This window comes from Falco rusticolus, chromosome 19 (assembly GCF_015220075.1).
Source record: "Falco rusticolus isolate bFalRus1 chromosome 19, bFalRus1.pri, whole genome shotgun sequence".
NCBI lineage: Eukaryota > Metazoa > Chordata > Aves > Falconiformes > Falconidae > Falco > Falco rusticolus.
Window position 1 is genome coordinate 1,663,717 of NC_051205.1, and position 15,292 is coordinate 1,679,008.

Here is a 15,292-nt window from a genome sequence, read left to right on the forward strand (position 1 = left end):
TGAAAGATGTCCTGCACCAGCCTGTGCAACACCTCCTGTGGGGTGGCCGCCCCGGCCCCGCTGGCTGACACCTGCAACGAGCCCTGCGTGCGGCAGTGCCCTGACTCCACGGTGGTGATCCAGCCGCCACCTGCGGTGATCACCTACCCTGGACCCATCCTCAGCTCCTTCCCGCAGCACAGTGTTGTTGGCTCAGCGGGAGCTCCCGGTGTTGGCGGGGGCTACGGCGGCACTTTTGGAGGCCGTGGTGGTTTTGGAGGCTATGGAGGCTATGGGGGCTATGGGGGCTATGGGGGCTATGGATACGGTGGTTGGGGCCGAGGCTGCGGATACCTCAGGGGCAGCTGTGGACCCTGCTAAGCTCCACAACACTTGATCCTGCCACAGAAGTAGACGAGGACCTGAAAAGGCCGTGGCACATCCCAACACAACGCTCGAAGGAAGGACATTGCTTTGGCACAGCTGGGCCCCAGAGCTTGGACGCCTTGTGCGTGCTTGTGGCCTTACTCTGCCTTTCTTGCTGCCCTGCTTGAGCATCCCTTCACGTCTTGGTGCACCCTGATGACAGTGACCCGCGCTGGGTGCCTGCTCCTGGGGCACGGCTGACGCTCGTTGTTGCTCTGCCCACTGCCAGGAGACAGGGGAAAGCCCCCACCAGTGCTTTGCTCTTGTCCCAACTCCCCGCTCCCCTGGGACTGCAATAAAAGCTCTGATGCATCACAATCTTGACCCATGGTTGTTTTTCTACTTCCGTATTCTAGAAGCAATGCATTTAACGGCATCCTTGGCTCCCTGGGCTTTCCTGTCAGTGACTCTGCAGCGTGACCTGCGGGAGCTGCCTCGCTTCCTCCTGCCGGCCCTTGGCAGCATGTCCCTCTGCCAGATGGTCACCTGCAGCCGGGGCCGTACGTGTCTTGTTCAACAACAGCTTCTCCCTCTCTTCTCCACACTTTGGGCTCCTGTACTCTGCAGCACTGCAAACCTCCACCACCTCCTTTTCTTATTTTTCCTCCATCTTCCACTGCTGGTTGGACCCATGTTGGCCTCACCTTGCCACCACTGGTGGAGTAGAAGCTCTTCTCGGGATTCCCTGTGTCACCCACCTGCTACCTGTGGACACGCTGTGCCCAGGAATGACAGCAGAGCTTCCCACCACCCCCTGTTGTGCTACAAATTTGCTGGCCCATCCCTGCTCTTCCTCACACATGAGCCCACAAAGCAGCCCACGCTGCCACAGCCCGCCAAAGCCCCCAGCCTCAGCCGCTGTAAACGGGGTCACCAAACCCCACTCCCAGCACTGTTCCCTCAGCAGACACACAGGGGACACCTCCTCAGCCAGGAATGGGCAGATGGCTGAGACTCAGTGCAGGCTGACCTTGCCACATGGGAGGACGTGCACGTGCAGACAAATCCTCAAAGGCAAGATGAGATGTGCGAGCTTCTCTCCAGGCAGTGAGAAAAAAGAATGCCTGGGAAAAAAGAAAAAAATGCCATTTTGCTGCCTTCTTTCCCATCCCCTGTGTTGACAATTGCGGATGACACATCTTTCTTGGAGGTCAGCATCAGGGACCCAAGAGGTGTCCCACTGCCCTCCACAATGGCTGTGGCCAGAACCGTCTCTGCCCAAGAGCACCTTGCAGTGCAGGGATCACACCATGAGGAGACAGCTGGGGCAGAGAGGGACCTCAGGAAGGCAGGCAGCCCAACCTCCTCCACAAAGAGCTTTATGCTTCACGTGACTGCATGCTCGCGGCCTCTTCATGGCTCTGAGGAGAAACTTGGGAAAAGTTGCTGTGTGTGTCTTCCCTCATGCCAGTGCCCTCACCTCTAGCTGGGCACAGGCGCATGGTCAGCATCGGGCAGCAGCCCCGTCCATGCAGTGTTTGTGCCTCCACTTCCCTGGACCTCCAGAGGTGACCAACAACAAACCAATGAAAGGAGGTAAGGCCTGGCGTGCTGGTTTTGCAGAGCATTGGGAAGAGCTTCTGCCAGTCACCTGTGGCACTTGCACGTATTCAAAGGGAGCTCTGGGAACGTGCTGTGCTTACGGCCGGTGGGAGAGCAGAGGAAGCTCAGTGCAATGTGCTGCACAAGACCCAGGTGGGACTGTCATCCTCAGCTGTAGCACCCGGAGCAAACTGCCCAAACGGTCCGGGGCATTACCGTGGGAGATTCAAGCAGCCCACGTGCCACGAGGTCTGGGGGAAGTGGGAAGGCGGAAGGAAGGGTGAAGAAAAAGCATCATGGGTCGACATTGTGATGCAACAGAGCTTTTATTGCAGTTCCAGGGGAGGAGGGAGCTGGGACAAGAGCAGAGTCCTGGCCAGGGCCTTCCCCTGTCTCCTGGCAGTGGGCAGAGCAACAACGAGCGTCAGCCGTGCCCCAGGAGCAGGCACCCAGCGCGGGTCACTGTCATCAGGGTGCAACAAGACATGAAGGGATGCTCAAGCAGCAAGAAAGGCAGAGTAAGGCCACAAGCACGCACAAAATCGGAATTTTGGAGCCCGTCAGTGTTTAAGGAATGTCCTTCAAGTATTGTGTTTGGGTTGTGCCAGGGCCTTTTCTGGTCTTCCTCTTCATCTGTTGTTGGATGAAGTGTGGGTCTTAGCAGGGTCCACAGTTGCCATTGAGGTACCTGTGCCCTCGGCCCCAACCACTATATCCGCAACTGCCATAGCCCCCATAGCCCCCATAGCCCCCATAGCCCCTATAGCCCCCATAGCCCCCATAGCCCCCAAAACCACCACGGCCTCCAAAAGTGCCGCCGTAGCCTCCGCCAACACCGGGAGCTCCCGCTGAGCCAACAACACTCTGCTGCGGGAAGGAGCTGAGGATGGGCCCGGGGAAGGTGATCACCGAGGGTGGCGGCTGGATCACCACCGTGGAGTCAGGGCACTGCCGCACGCAGGGCTCGTTGCAGGTGTCAGCCAGCGGGGCCGGGGCGGCCACCCCACAGGAGGTGTTGCACAGGCTGGTGCAGGACATCTTTCAGGCAGGCAAGGAGTCCTGGCAAAGACACCAGGGATTAGGCACAGGTGCGGGGAAGGGGCTGTATCGAGGGAGGGAGGGAGGCAGGGAGAGATCCCCAAGGGGCTTCCAGGAGCTGGACTTACCCTGTTGATCAGGAGAGTCAAGCAAAGCCGAGTGGATAGAGGGCTGTGAAGCCCTCAGCTCTTTTATACACGTCCCAGGCTGCCCGGGGCATTGGCCACGGGGGTTGGTGGTTGAAACCCCACGTAATCATCAATTCTAGCAGATAAGCTTTAGGAAAAATCTGTAGTGCGGGACAATGATAATCTTCCTGAGTGGGTATACGAGGGAGCAAATAATCCTTTGAAATTAAACAGGTAATTGGAGTCATAGACCATGACACGTCATTACATGAAAGACAATTCATAGCTATAGGTGAATGAGTGTCATGAATAAACCCCGATCTGTTTGTAATCCTCCCACTCTGCTTATTGGCAAGATCTTGGGCATCTCAAGGAATTTTTTGCAACCCAGTGCCCAGCCATTACACCTCTTATTACCTCTCATTTACTGGCTGGTAAACAGAGGTGCCAGGAGGTTGGGCAAAGGAATAAACTATCCACCCAGGTCAGGGCAGCTCGTAAATGCCAACCATTGCCCCATGACAGCAAGAACTTGGGAAATGGCAGTTCCAGTGCAATGGCAGCCCTTATCCTTGGACATTTTCCTGATGCTATATAAGTTGGGTTTTAACTCCTGACTTCACATCATGGACATGGAAAGAATGGCGGAGATGAGTCCTGTGTGGGATGAAGCTCCATCTATGAACAGCACTGACAGAGAATGTGTGTTAGAGGGCAGCGGGATCAGGCGCTAGGGACCTGTCTGAGGGTGGAAGTGCATGGATGAGCTGGAGGGCAGGAACAGGACCAACACACTCTCAGCTCCTTCAGCTATGTGTCTGTGCGTGTGCTCTTCCTGTCTCTAGAGGAGCTCAATTACTCAGCGGGACATTGAGGGCTGTGCCAGGAGAGGCTGGCCGAGCGCCCACCCAGAGCCAGGCTGCACGTGGCCGTGCTCCCCACAGGCACAGGCAGAGGCACGCTGGGCACTGCCGGCCATGGGCGCCTGGCTCTGCTGTGCTGAGTGTGGCGTGGTTGGGAACAGCAATCTTCTGCAAGATGCCCAGAATTCTTCTGTGCAAGCAAAGTGAAGGATTAGGGACAGATTGGGGTTTATTGGTGCCGCAAGTTCAGCTGCAGCAGAGATTTAGTCTTTCATGTAATGATGGGTTATGGCCTGTCACTCCCATAACTGCTTTCTTGTGCAGGGCATGTTTGCATGACAATCTCTCCAGTAAGGGGGCATATAATTGTCTCACATCACTGTGCCATGAAGATTGTCCACTTGAATTCATAATTAACTGAGGTTTCTGCCCTGCCACCTTGGCCAATGCCCCAGGCAATCTGGGACATGTATATAAGAGCTGAGGGCTTCACAGCTGGCTATCCATCTTCTCCCACTTGCCTCTCTGATCACTGTGGTAAGTGCAAGTCTTACCTCCCTCTTTCCTTCCTCAGCAGTGGCTTTCCTGAGGCATCGTTTGCTTGGGGCTCCACCACGCTTTCATCGGGCATAGTAAGGATGGGATCGTGCTGTTTCAGAGCTATGGAAAGGATGGGAATTTAACCTTGTGGGTACAATGCTCTGAGTACACCAAGAGACTCAAATCCTTTGGGAGATGTTTATTTTCCATTTGCTTTGGTTGAGGGAGATTTTCTGTTCCCTTTGGTCAAGCCAGGCCCAGGGCGCACCATGGCAAACACTGGTTTATACCAGCATTTGAACTGTGGAGCCTCTTCTTGCTGTGACTGCCGGAGAGGATCCAGAGCCTGTCCTGGGACACAGGTTCCAAGTGTGAGAGAGACAGGAGGGTTTCGGGATTGGGCCTGACACTGACCCGGAGCTCTGTCCTTTCTTGCAGCATCACCTGCTGAACACAAGGATGTCCTGCACCAGCCTGTGCAACACCTCCTGTGGGGTGGCCGCCCCGGCCCCGCTGGCTGACACCTGCAACGAGCCCTGCGTGCGGCAGTGCCCTGACTCCACGGTGGTGATCCAGCCGCCAGCCTCGGTGATCACCTTCCCCGGGCCCATCCTCAGCTCCTTCCCACAGCAGAGTGTTGTTGGCTCAGCGGGAGCTCCCGGTGTTGGCGGAGGCTACGGCGGCACTTTTGGAGGCCGTGGTGGTTTTGGAGGCTATGGGGGCTATGGGGGCTACGGGGGCTATGGGGGTTATGGAGGTTATGGGGGCTATGGAGGTTATGGGGGCTATGGTGGCTATGGCGGTTGTGGATATGGTGGTTGGGGCCGAGGCCACAGGTACCTCAATGGCAACTGTGGACCCTGCTAAGCCCCAAATATCCACAGAGTTCAGTGCCACATCTGCCCTGGGTCTCCACACATTGCACCTCTCGTCTTCTACCACCAGATGCAGAGCAGAGCTTGCAGCCCCTCTTTAGGCTGTGGCAAAGCAGCTACTGGGTCTGTATGGTCTTTGCTTATTTGCACAGAGTAACCTTGCCGACCTTCTGCTGGCAGCTTTAGGGCTTCCAAGTCTCCCCTCCTACCTGCAACACAACGAAGCTGTAGTCTTCCTCGGATGAGAGTTTCCCTGGTTCTGCCAGGCTGTAAGACTCCCTGCCTGAAATAGGAGGGGGGAATTTTTCTGGTGGAGCTCTGGGTTGTGCCTTGCTGCAGCCTTATGATTTTCCTGTTTCCAATTCATTTTTTCCTTGTTGTTTTTTTTCTTGCTGACACTGTTTATTGCATTTTGCATCCAAAATAAAGAATCTGCATTGTATGAATGATTTTTTTTTTTGGTCTGAATTTGTTTTTTACTGTGACTGCAATTATGTCTATAACTGAGAGATGATGTGAAATGTTAGATGGTAATCTATCCACTAAAAACATTTGTGGAAGCTCTGAATAGTTCTCTGAGAAAAGTTTTTTGAACTGCTAGGTAGGGAAGTTATGAGAAAATTATTAGCTTAATCACAAAAGGCAGATTTGAAAGGTGAAGTTCTACTTCTTGTTTTATGAGGTCTATAGATGAGTGCGAGAGCAACCAGTGGTGTATTTCTTTCCTATTCATACTTTGCACCCTGTTCCCACCAGTCAGTCATGATGCTCTGGGTGATGCATTGAGCATGCACCCTGCAATGTGGCTAGTGCATTCATGAGTGATGTCATCTGTGGGCAGCCCAAGGGCATCCTTCCCCCTGTGACCTCAGGGAAGTTCTGCAGAGTGTGTCAGAGGGCTGTGTGTGGGCTGTGCATTTCTCCACCCTGTCTGCTGCACCCAGATTCATGTTTTGCTTTGGGGCTTGGGGCAAAGTAGGGAAAGTTGATCTGTCCTGAGATGTACGTGACAAATTAGGAGCTGATCATTACTTGAGCCTTTGCAGGGACTGCTGTTGCAAGCAGCAGCTCCCAGGGACTCAGGCTGGTCCTGGGGAGTGTCACACATTCAGCACATGTTTAATGACATTGTGTAGAAAAGTGTTACTGGGATTTTGTGACATTTGTACTCAAAAAAGAAACATGGAATGCCAATGACCAAGGATCAATATGCTCTGAATTCAATTGATAAGTAAAAGAGGAAGGAAATTGTTATGTGGTAATGAAAACGAGAAGACATACTTTGGTACAGAAAATTTATTTGGAAAGAGACAGCTTTTCTACAATTCTGGAACAAAATTGTACAGAATAGAGACCATCTTTCCAGCATTTCAGTGAGGCTTTGGTTAATCACCAATGTCAAAGTGATGCAGTCTATAAAAAATATTTTTTCTCCTTTGGCGCAGTTGCTGTGTGCAATTTCTAGCATCCTAAGTCACCTCTCTAAGTTCAGTGTCAACAATAAAACTGAAATAAGACAAAGCACAACATAAACAGATGACTAAAATGGAAAGCCAGAGGTTAACAGATCTAAACTAAAGGCAAAATGAGAAAATGCACACATGAACCTGCTTTTCACAGATGCTGAGCATTTCCAGCTCTCATTCTTTTCAGCTGGAACCAGGCAACACCCAGCATTGGGGTTGGTGCCTGTCAGCTCCACCCTCAATTTGCATCTCAAGTTTCCTTTGCTGTTTCTTTAAATTACTCTGTGCACACAACAGCTGAGCTTAGTATGTCCACCGTTTCCCAGAGCGGTATGAATTGCATGGATGTGTCCATTGGGAAGAATAGGTGTAGGAGTATTTTGGGGCACACCGTGGCTCAGGTCGGGCAATGACCTGGGGGGCAAGTTTCTCAGCTGCTGCCTCCAGCCTCCCTGTCGCCTCTGCTGGCAGAGGTGCTGCGGTGGGGGGCTCTGCCAGGGCCACCTCAGAGGGCTCTGAGGCTCCCACGACGGTTTGCTGCGGGTAGGTGGTGAGGATGGGTCCTGGGAAGGTGACGACAACAGGTGGTGGGTATATAATCACCCGGGAGTCACCGCAGGCCACGACGCAAGGCTCATTGCTGCTGGTGGCCAGGGGCTGGGGACACTTTGCCTCGCAGGGGTTGGTGCATGCCAGCTGGTCGGAAGCCATCTCCTGGCCGTGGTAGGGGAGTGCCTGCGATTTATTTGCAGAATTAGAAGAAAAATGAAACCCTTGTGCTTGTTTATTGACACTTCTAAGCTTGCCTCTATGAGATCTTGGACAGAGATAAATTGGATAAAGACAGCAGTTGAGCTTCTTGCCTTTGCATCTGCTGCCTTTTACCTAGCCTGCATCTGTCTGTCCTTTTAACTTTGCTGCTTTAAGCTTGCTCTCTCTAGTTCCCTTCCTCCAGGAGCAAAAATCCTCCCCCTCCTTTGTGCACTGCCTCCAAAATAGTAATCTACTCTAAAACCTCCCAGTCCTTTGTAATATTTCCTGGATACAAGTTTGAACTTGCTCCCACAGCATCTCTTTTCCTCCCACACACAGCTTCTCAGGGCAGTGCCTATAGTCTGCATTGTACAGATGGAATGCAAGGGAGTGAGGGGGAAAAAAAATATCTGATTTTCAATAGATTTGAGTGTTGAGTAATCTGTTTAGCAGCCTGCTTAATTTCCTATTTTATTTTCCTTGCTGATTCCTGTACTTTTCAGGTACTAAAACACAGACAAATGAAAGGCTAAGAGTAAACGGGGAGTTGAAAATACTGGTTTAATAAGTAAGACACATAACATAAAGTATTTATGTTGCAGTGATACTGTCAACCCAAATAGGCAAATTGCAGCTTCAGCTATGGTACACACATTTAATAGTGTTTATTACTTTCTTCAGATTAATTCTTCACATAAAAGCTAGTTCTCCGTGGTATAGCATCACGCTATTTTTTCTTTAACCTTGTAAATCAAAGATAGCTTATAGTGATGAATAAGGCAAAAGTATTGTTTTATTCTCAGTTAAGTCCTGTGTGCTGCAGTATATTAGAACTGCTGTCCCTGATAACATTTGAAAGATAAGGACTAGGGGACATGGCAGCTTTTGCTGCTTACAATAAGTAACAGAAAATGCAGAATATTTCTAAAGCAGATAGTGGGTAATTTGGAGCTAAATTCTGAAATACATAAGCCTTACCTATGGAGAAGTGCTATACAGGATCCTAGAATATGTAGCCAGCAACACTTTGTAATAAATAAGTATTACACTGCCAAGTAAGTTTCCTGAAAGTAAAATTTTCTAAAAGCTACTCCAGAAGCTCAGTGCTACTTTGCATCAGGTGTTAGCAGCATGCAGGCACAGAAATACGGACAGGTCAACGAGCTCTTTCATCTATTTATTTGTCTCAACTACATTCAGAGGAAAGACAAAGTATCCTCAAATGCATCATTCTGGGGAAAAAAAAAAAAAAAAGCAATAGACAAGTATAGTACTTTCCCCAAAATACCCTTAGATTAGAATGTAGCTTTGATCTAAAAAAAATTAAATACTTAACTCTGCAAACCTCTCTGTGAAAACACATTAAAATACTAGCAAAGTTTTAATAGTTAGAAATGAAAGCTTATTTCCACAGTTACGTTTAGTAGTATCTAATTATTACTTGGTTAGCTAGTTGGGACTCACACTAGCTAAGGATGGGCAGATTACAAACGGCAGCAATGCTGCGTGTCTAAAGCTACACAGAACTAACTTCGAGCAAGGGTTTTGTTTCAATAGTTATCTATGAAATCCCCCCACCGACAATTGCTGAATTGCCCAATCATGCCACGTAAGCAAAACCAATGCTAAAGCCTATTCTCAGAGCTTTTCTGAAAATTTTTCAGAACCAAGAGATTGAAATTCTTAATTCTCCCATAAAATTAACTGCCCAAAGCAGTCTTGAAAAGCCTTTGCTTTTATTTTTATGTCCTTTATCCTGCATAGAAAACATCTGTAGAAAGATGCTTAGTAATGCCTCTGAGAGTCAGAATAGTTATGCAGAATTTAGTCCCCTTTTTTTTTTTAAAATCATGCTAAAGCAAAATAAAACTCAAGGTTTTTATAGTTGTCAAATAAGACTTACTCAGTGTACCGGAGAGAACAAGTCAAGAGAAGCAGTTAGAAAAACTTTGCACAGAGAGAGTTTTTATACCCTTTCTCAGATTGCCTGGAGGAGCTGAGACACCCTTTGTGTAAAGGGCCTTAATTACTTATGAAGCAAACTTTGTTGCATGTATTACTCCTGTAGTTGCAATAATTGTTTTGCTCACTGTTTATGATTATCTAAAGCTGGCTGAAGTAATAATGCAAAATGCAGATGGTAACTTGCAAGTTCTTTTCATCTTGAAATTTCCTGGTTTTACCCTACTGATTTCATTAAGAATCAAAAATACACTAACAATTAATAGACTTCTGGCGACTTATCTTTGCTAGAAACATGACTGCAGAGGGAGTCTGAGATGTCAGTGGCACAGTATGTCAGCACACACAGGATTTATTTCCTTATTGGAAATACAAGCTAACATCTAGTATTTGTCTCCATGCCTAGAAAATCTCTGAACGACCAGACTTGTTTTTCATCTGATATAATGTTAATGAGGTTTACAGATGTATTTTTAAGCCAGAGGAAGTATCTGGTGCAAAAACTTTAAAGAGCAAGACTATCACAGAGTTATCTTCTAAATAAAAATGAAGCCCTCTCCAATTAGCAAGCTTAAAATGAGGAGTTGATTAAATAAATGTTTTACATGCTTCGTTCTGCATGAGGTCAGAGCAGTCTGAATCCACTAGGATATTATTACTATTAACATAAAATAATTTCTGTGAATGACATACTAATAGATGTTTGTGAACTTCTTTGAAATCTTGTTTTCTGATGTCTCCAGAATATTCCTGATAAGCTCCGCAGCCCAGGGGATCTTCAAGGGTGCCTCATAAAATAAGATAAATTAATGTCATAAAGGCGCCATGTCATAAACACCATGATGGTGGTGGTTTTAATTCATTTAAATGTGCTTGACTTTTTTTATGTGCGATGCTTCCCTCCAGAAGGAAAACTGAGAGTGGTAAACTGTTTTTTGGGAAAATGGGTGCTTTGCAGTGGTGCTTTGGGGAGGTCCTACCACCTCCGCCACTGGAGGGAGCCGCTGCGCGTGGGAGCATCCCATTGCTCCCAGTGCCTCCGTGCACGTGGGGGCAGCGTTGCTTCCATCGGTACTGGCGGGGGTAGTGGGCAGCCTGGTGGAATGTGCCATGACAGTGGTAGCCTCAGGTTCTTGTGATCTGATCCTAACAAGGTAGGATGAACGGCATATATGTCAGAGGAACTCACAGTTCAGTTGAAAACATAGCATAGAGATTTTTTCTACTCCTCCCTAAGTTTTCAAGGTCTTTTGGTTCTCACTCTTTGCTAATTTCTAGCTGGAAGACCTCTCCCCTCCAAGCATGCACCCCAACATTGCTTTTTCAGAACATGAATATTAAAGGACGTATAGCAATTATGAAATTCAGCCCTACAATGGGATTCTAGCTAAGCACTCTGGATTCTCCTCTCAGTCGATCTCTGTGGTATTTGGGAGATCCTTGACAGAACTAGGAACTGAATCCTGGCTGTCATATTAAGATGCAGTCCCTTAACTACAAAGTAATTAACTCTTTTCAAATTTCTCCCATAAAGTAGCAATACTATACAAAATTTTATTCCCCCCCTCCTTCTTGTGTTGTGCTCTACAGTGACTAACAAAGGTAATAAAGGCAATAAAGGGCAAAAAGTAATTCAGGCTGCATACACCACAATATAGAATCTTAATATTGTCAGTGCCTATTAATTTTAAATTGTTTTAGAAAATTATATCCTTGTGTAAGGCAGGGACAGCAGTAATAATGGCTCTTGCCTAGCTAAGATATGGTTTGTGTGGTCAAACCAGTTCTGTTTAACTTCAGAGCACAGAAGTTTTGTTTGTAAAGCTGAGTCAGAAGCACTTGCTAATGAAGAAATAATCAAAGGAAAATGCTTGAGGGTGGGTGCTCTGCTGATGTAGGTCTGCAGCATTCATTCTCCTTACTTCAAAGAGGCTCCACTTGCTTACATCATCTGAACAAACATTATATCAGCAATAATTCTGCACATTAGGCAAGTATGTACTGAAATATGGGTCCAGATTGATGACAAGAGTTAATTATGTAGTAGAGTATAGATTCACTGTTTCTTACACTATCAGAAACTCTGGCTTTCTGATTTTAGACAAACTGCAAGTGAAAGTTGAATAAGCCAAAACTCGAGGTAGTGAATCACAGTTTAATTAGGACAATGCCAGAAACGACCTTGATATATCTCGTTTAAAGGTGATACTATTGCCCAACGCTAGGCGTCACCTAAAGCTATTATCATAATACAACTATTTGCATAGGCAACATATTAATAAGTGTTTGTGAAACATTTTCAGTCCTCAGAACATTCCCATGGTGTTTAATTATGCGGGTGGTTCCGAAAACACCTCAAATCCAAATTTATGGCAGAATGAGCACAATTTAACAAAACTACAGCTACTGGAAAAATAAAAAATGCAGGGACTGGGTATACAACAGGGTGAAGGATGGTCTTTCCCATGAAGCTCAAAAGAACAAAGCCTTTCCTGAAGGTCTTTTGATAATATTTGGTGGGTAAAGGGAATTTTTTTTGTATAATGACCTCACGATGTGTGCAATTGTTGGTTGGCATCTTGCTTTCCAGCCTCGTCAGGACCCCCACATGTGTGGGGGGCTGGGGTTCTCTGGCTTTTCTTTGCCTTTACCGACACATTTCCAGGGCTTAGAAGACCAGTGGAAAAAAACCCTAAATGCAGTAGGAGAACCCAGAACCCTTGTACTTTGTTCACTTCTAGCTGGAATGAAACTAGATTTTGAATACTGAAAAAAGACAAAGGACTGTCAACAAATTATCAGTTGGTGTGATAAACTCAGAAGAAATAAATGTTGGAGGAGCACAGAAGGAAAGGGAATGAAGGGAGTAGGCAGAAGAAAGGCATCTCCCTCACCATGATCTGACCAGAACCATAATGAAGTGTACTGTAATAAAAGCTGGCTTGTTCAGAGCAGGAAAACAAATATATTTATTTAAATGATGTAAAATCTGCTTGGAGTATACCTGTGTTGCATACCCTCCCTGATCCCAACATGTTTTGATTTATTTTTTAACTTATTATTTTTTTATTAATGCTGTTTCTTGGTGTATAGGTGGAAACCAGAGTCATGCAGATAGCTTCACAAGATGCGGAGTTAATTCTGTAATATTTTGTCTCCACAGCTCCCTCTGGTTGCCCCACATGATATCACACAACCTGCCTCACTTTCCCTTAAAGTTTTGAGCTTTTCTCACCCACTTCCCAACCACTCACCCCAACTTTCGTTGTACGGCATTAGGCAGCAGCACACAGGTAGCAAAGAGTTTTCCTTCTGTCATGTGTAAGCCCGTGCCTTAAGAGAATTGTTATCTTTCTTCAATATGCATATAAATCATGGATGCTGAAGATGCTGGCTTGCTTCCTAGAGGCAGATAAGGAGCAGACCAGACTGGGTTATAATTGTGTACATCAGCTTTTTATTACCTGCAACGTCCCAATGAAGATGAAGGCTAAATTGTGTTGGCTATGAAATAGCAGCATAAGGGATGGTCCACAAATGGGATCATATCTAGGATAATCAGTCTGACCTGCCAAAGGGTAAAGAAGGAGTTATTGTCATAATTTATAGATCAGGAAATGGATGCACAAAAGTAAAAGGCTGAACTGTCATTCCAGGTGAGCACAAGTAAAGGAGAAGATGGAGCTGGGCCACTTGTGGATGTGTATGGCAAGGGAATGAAAGGTGATGGGTGTAAACTGAGATGAGAGAGGTTCAGGTTGACATAAAGCGGAGAAAGAAAAGAAAAAGAAACAATTGCTGAGGGAGAGTATTCTCAGCATCGTGGTCAGAATTCAGAGTTGATCCTGCTTTGAGCAAGGGGTTGGATGAGACACCTAAGAAAATGTTGGAAATGCAGATTTAGATCCTCAGCTGGTGCAGGCTGGCTTAATCAGGCTTTAACATCTCTCTTATCATATTCAGTCATGTTATCCAAAACGCAGTGTGCAGATCTGACACATTGCTTTAAAGCACAGTTTTTTCTTAATGAGTAGTGAACGTACAGGATCAGTCTTGGCGTATAAAAAGGAAAGGTAACTTTCAGTTGTTTGGCATCCGAGCTTGCTGAAACCCTGACGGTTTGTAATAATGTAGTGTGGTGCCTGTAGAATGTGTTGTGCAGCCTTCACAAAGTTCTTTGAAAGTATTTGCACTCAGCCTTCAACAGGATATATTCAACAAGTGAATTTCCCCCCCAGGGGAATCCCACACATCCATCTTGAATTTTAAGGTCAATTTATAGCATGGAAACCTGAAGTTATTTAATCAGGAACAAACCACAGGAATGTAAACAAATTGTGCAGGAGAATGAATTAAGTATTTTTAGCAATATGTGGGTGGTAGCAGCTAAATCTGATGTGAGTCATTCTGTGTCCTCCCTGGCAGACCTCAGACTTGGCATGGTTACAGGGTGAGAAATACTGTCCAGCACTCAGACCTCTGCTCCCACATACCTACCCTGGGGGGGAGCTGACTTTTAATGGGTATTTAAGTACTCAAAGCTCAAGGGCTAGAACTAACGATGGCTATATTAACAAAGTATCATGAGTGAAGCTTTTATGCGTAATTTAAAGTGCTGTTATTACATGATATTTGAATGTAAGGAATCTGATAAAATGTGGTTTTATTCATCCCATTCGTTTATTCCAATGTTTTGTGCAGGAAAAGCAAGAACATGTTTGAGATGAGGACTTAAGAACTTGTTTCTTCTAAATAGGTGTAGGCAGGTGTCGTTCCTTGGAAGTTCCTTGAGAGGGCAGACTGAAAACTTGGTATGAACAATGTAAAAGAAGTCGCAAATATAGGAAAAGAGCAAAGTACAAAGAAGTTAATAGTGAGAGCCATCTGTCGTAGTCCTGTGCGTAGGAGAAGCTCTCTGAAAATGGAGAGGGAAAGAGAAGGATGTTAAGGGGGAATCTGGAACAGAGAGTCTGCTGCATGGGAAAGTTTTTGAAGTGATGAACTTCTGCACATTCTGTGTTTATTATCAGATGTACCTGATCTAGATGAATAGCTACTTGATAGCAAAGAACTGATTCCAGGATATCTAAATTGAATTACTTGATATTAACTTTATAATAGGCACTTTGCCTATGTAAATCAATAGAAAGCACTTAGGAAGTATTTCAAAACTCTTTCCTTGAGGACGCTTGAAGGTTTCCCAGTGAATGATTTTGCCCTGGCTGACCCTCAGAGAGGCACTTCTCATGCTAGAGGTGGCTGGGAGTATAAATCTCATTAAATCAAACCCCAGGCTGTATGGAAACTGTGTGAGGGAATAAACCTGGATGTTTAGTGTACAATCTGGGCCCGAGTGATCCTTCCCCTTCCTGCAGACTGAAGCTATGCCGAGCTTCTCAGCGCTGAGACTAATGCTGCACGCGCCTGCCCTCCTTTATACCATGGCTATTGCCCATGGGCCACGTAGCAGCTGAGCATATTCACAGCAAAATTATATGTGGCATATACATGCCAGATCATTTATGGTTATGTTGGCCAATACAGGTTTGGCACAGGTCCTTGGGGAAGGAGAAAGAAAGAACATCCCTTTGTTGCAGGCTTTGGTCCAAATGAGCAAGGATCCTCCATCACAAGCACTAGGACAAGCATCATGGCTAAATCTGTAGGACGGGTGTGGTGGTGGTGAAGAGTGGTGTGACTTTGGTGGTGGATGGCTGCTT

At 46.6% G+C, this 15,292-nt stretch overlaps 4 protein-coding genes across 4 annotated transcripts; 2 read left to right on the plus strand and 2 right to left on the minus strand.

The window, feature by feature from the left end:
• Window positions 1-6: 6 nt before the first annotated feature.
• LOC119159321 (claw keratin-like) lies at window positions 7-360 on the plus strand. The gene has a single exon (XM_037412031.1). It carries the CDS (start codon window positions 7-9, stop codon window positions 358-360), a length of 354 nt encoding a protein of 117 aa, XP_037267928.1.
• Window positions 361-2,604: 2,244 nt separating this feature from the next.
• Window positions 2,605-2,985, minus strand: LOC119159318 (claw keratin-like). Its single transcript, XM_037412028.1, has one exon. The coding sequence runs from the start codon at window positions 2,983-2,985 to the stop codon at window positions 2,605-2,607; it is 381 nt and encodes a 126-aa protein (XP_037267925.1).
• A 1,990-nt stretch (window positions 2,986-4,975) lies between these two features.
• On the plus strand, window positions 4,976-5,383 carry LOC119159313 (claw keratin-like). Its single transcript, XM_037412024.1, has one exon. It carries the CDS (start codon window positions 4,976-4,978, stop codon window positions 5,381-5,383), a length of 408 nt encoding a protein of 135 aa, XP_037267921.1.
• Window positions 5,384-7,160: 1,777 nt separating this feature from the next.
• On the minus strand, window positions 7,161-7,568 carry LOC119159314 (feather keratin 4-like). Its single transcript, XM_037412025.1, has one exon. It carries the CDS (start codon window positions 7,566-7,568, stop codon window positions 7,161-7,163), a length of 408 nt encoding a protein of 135 aa, XP_037267922.1.
• Window positions 7,569-15,292: the final 7,724 nt, after the last annotated feature.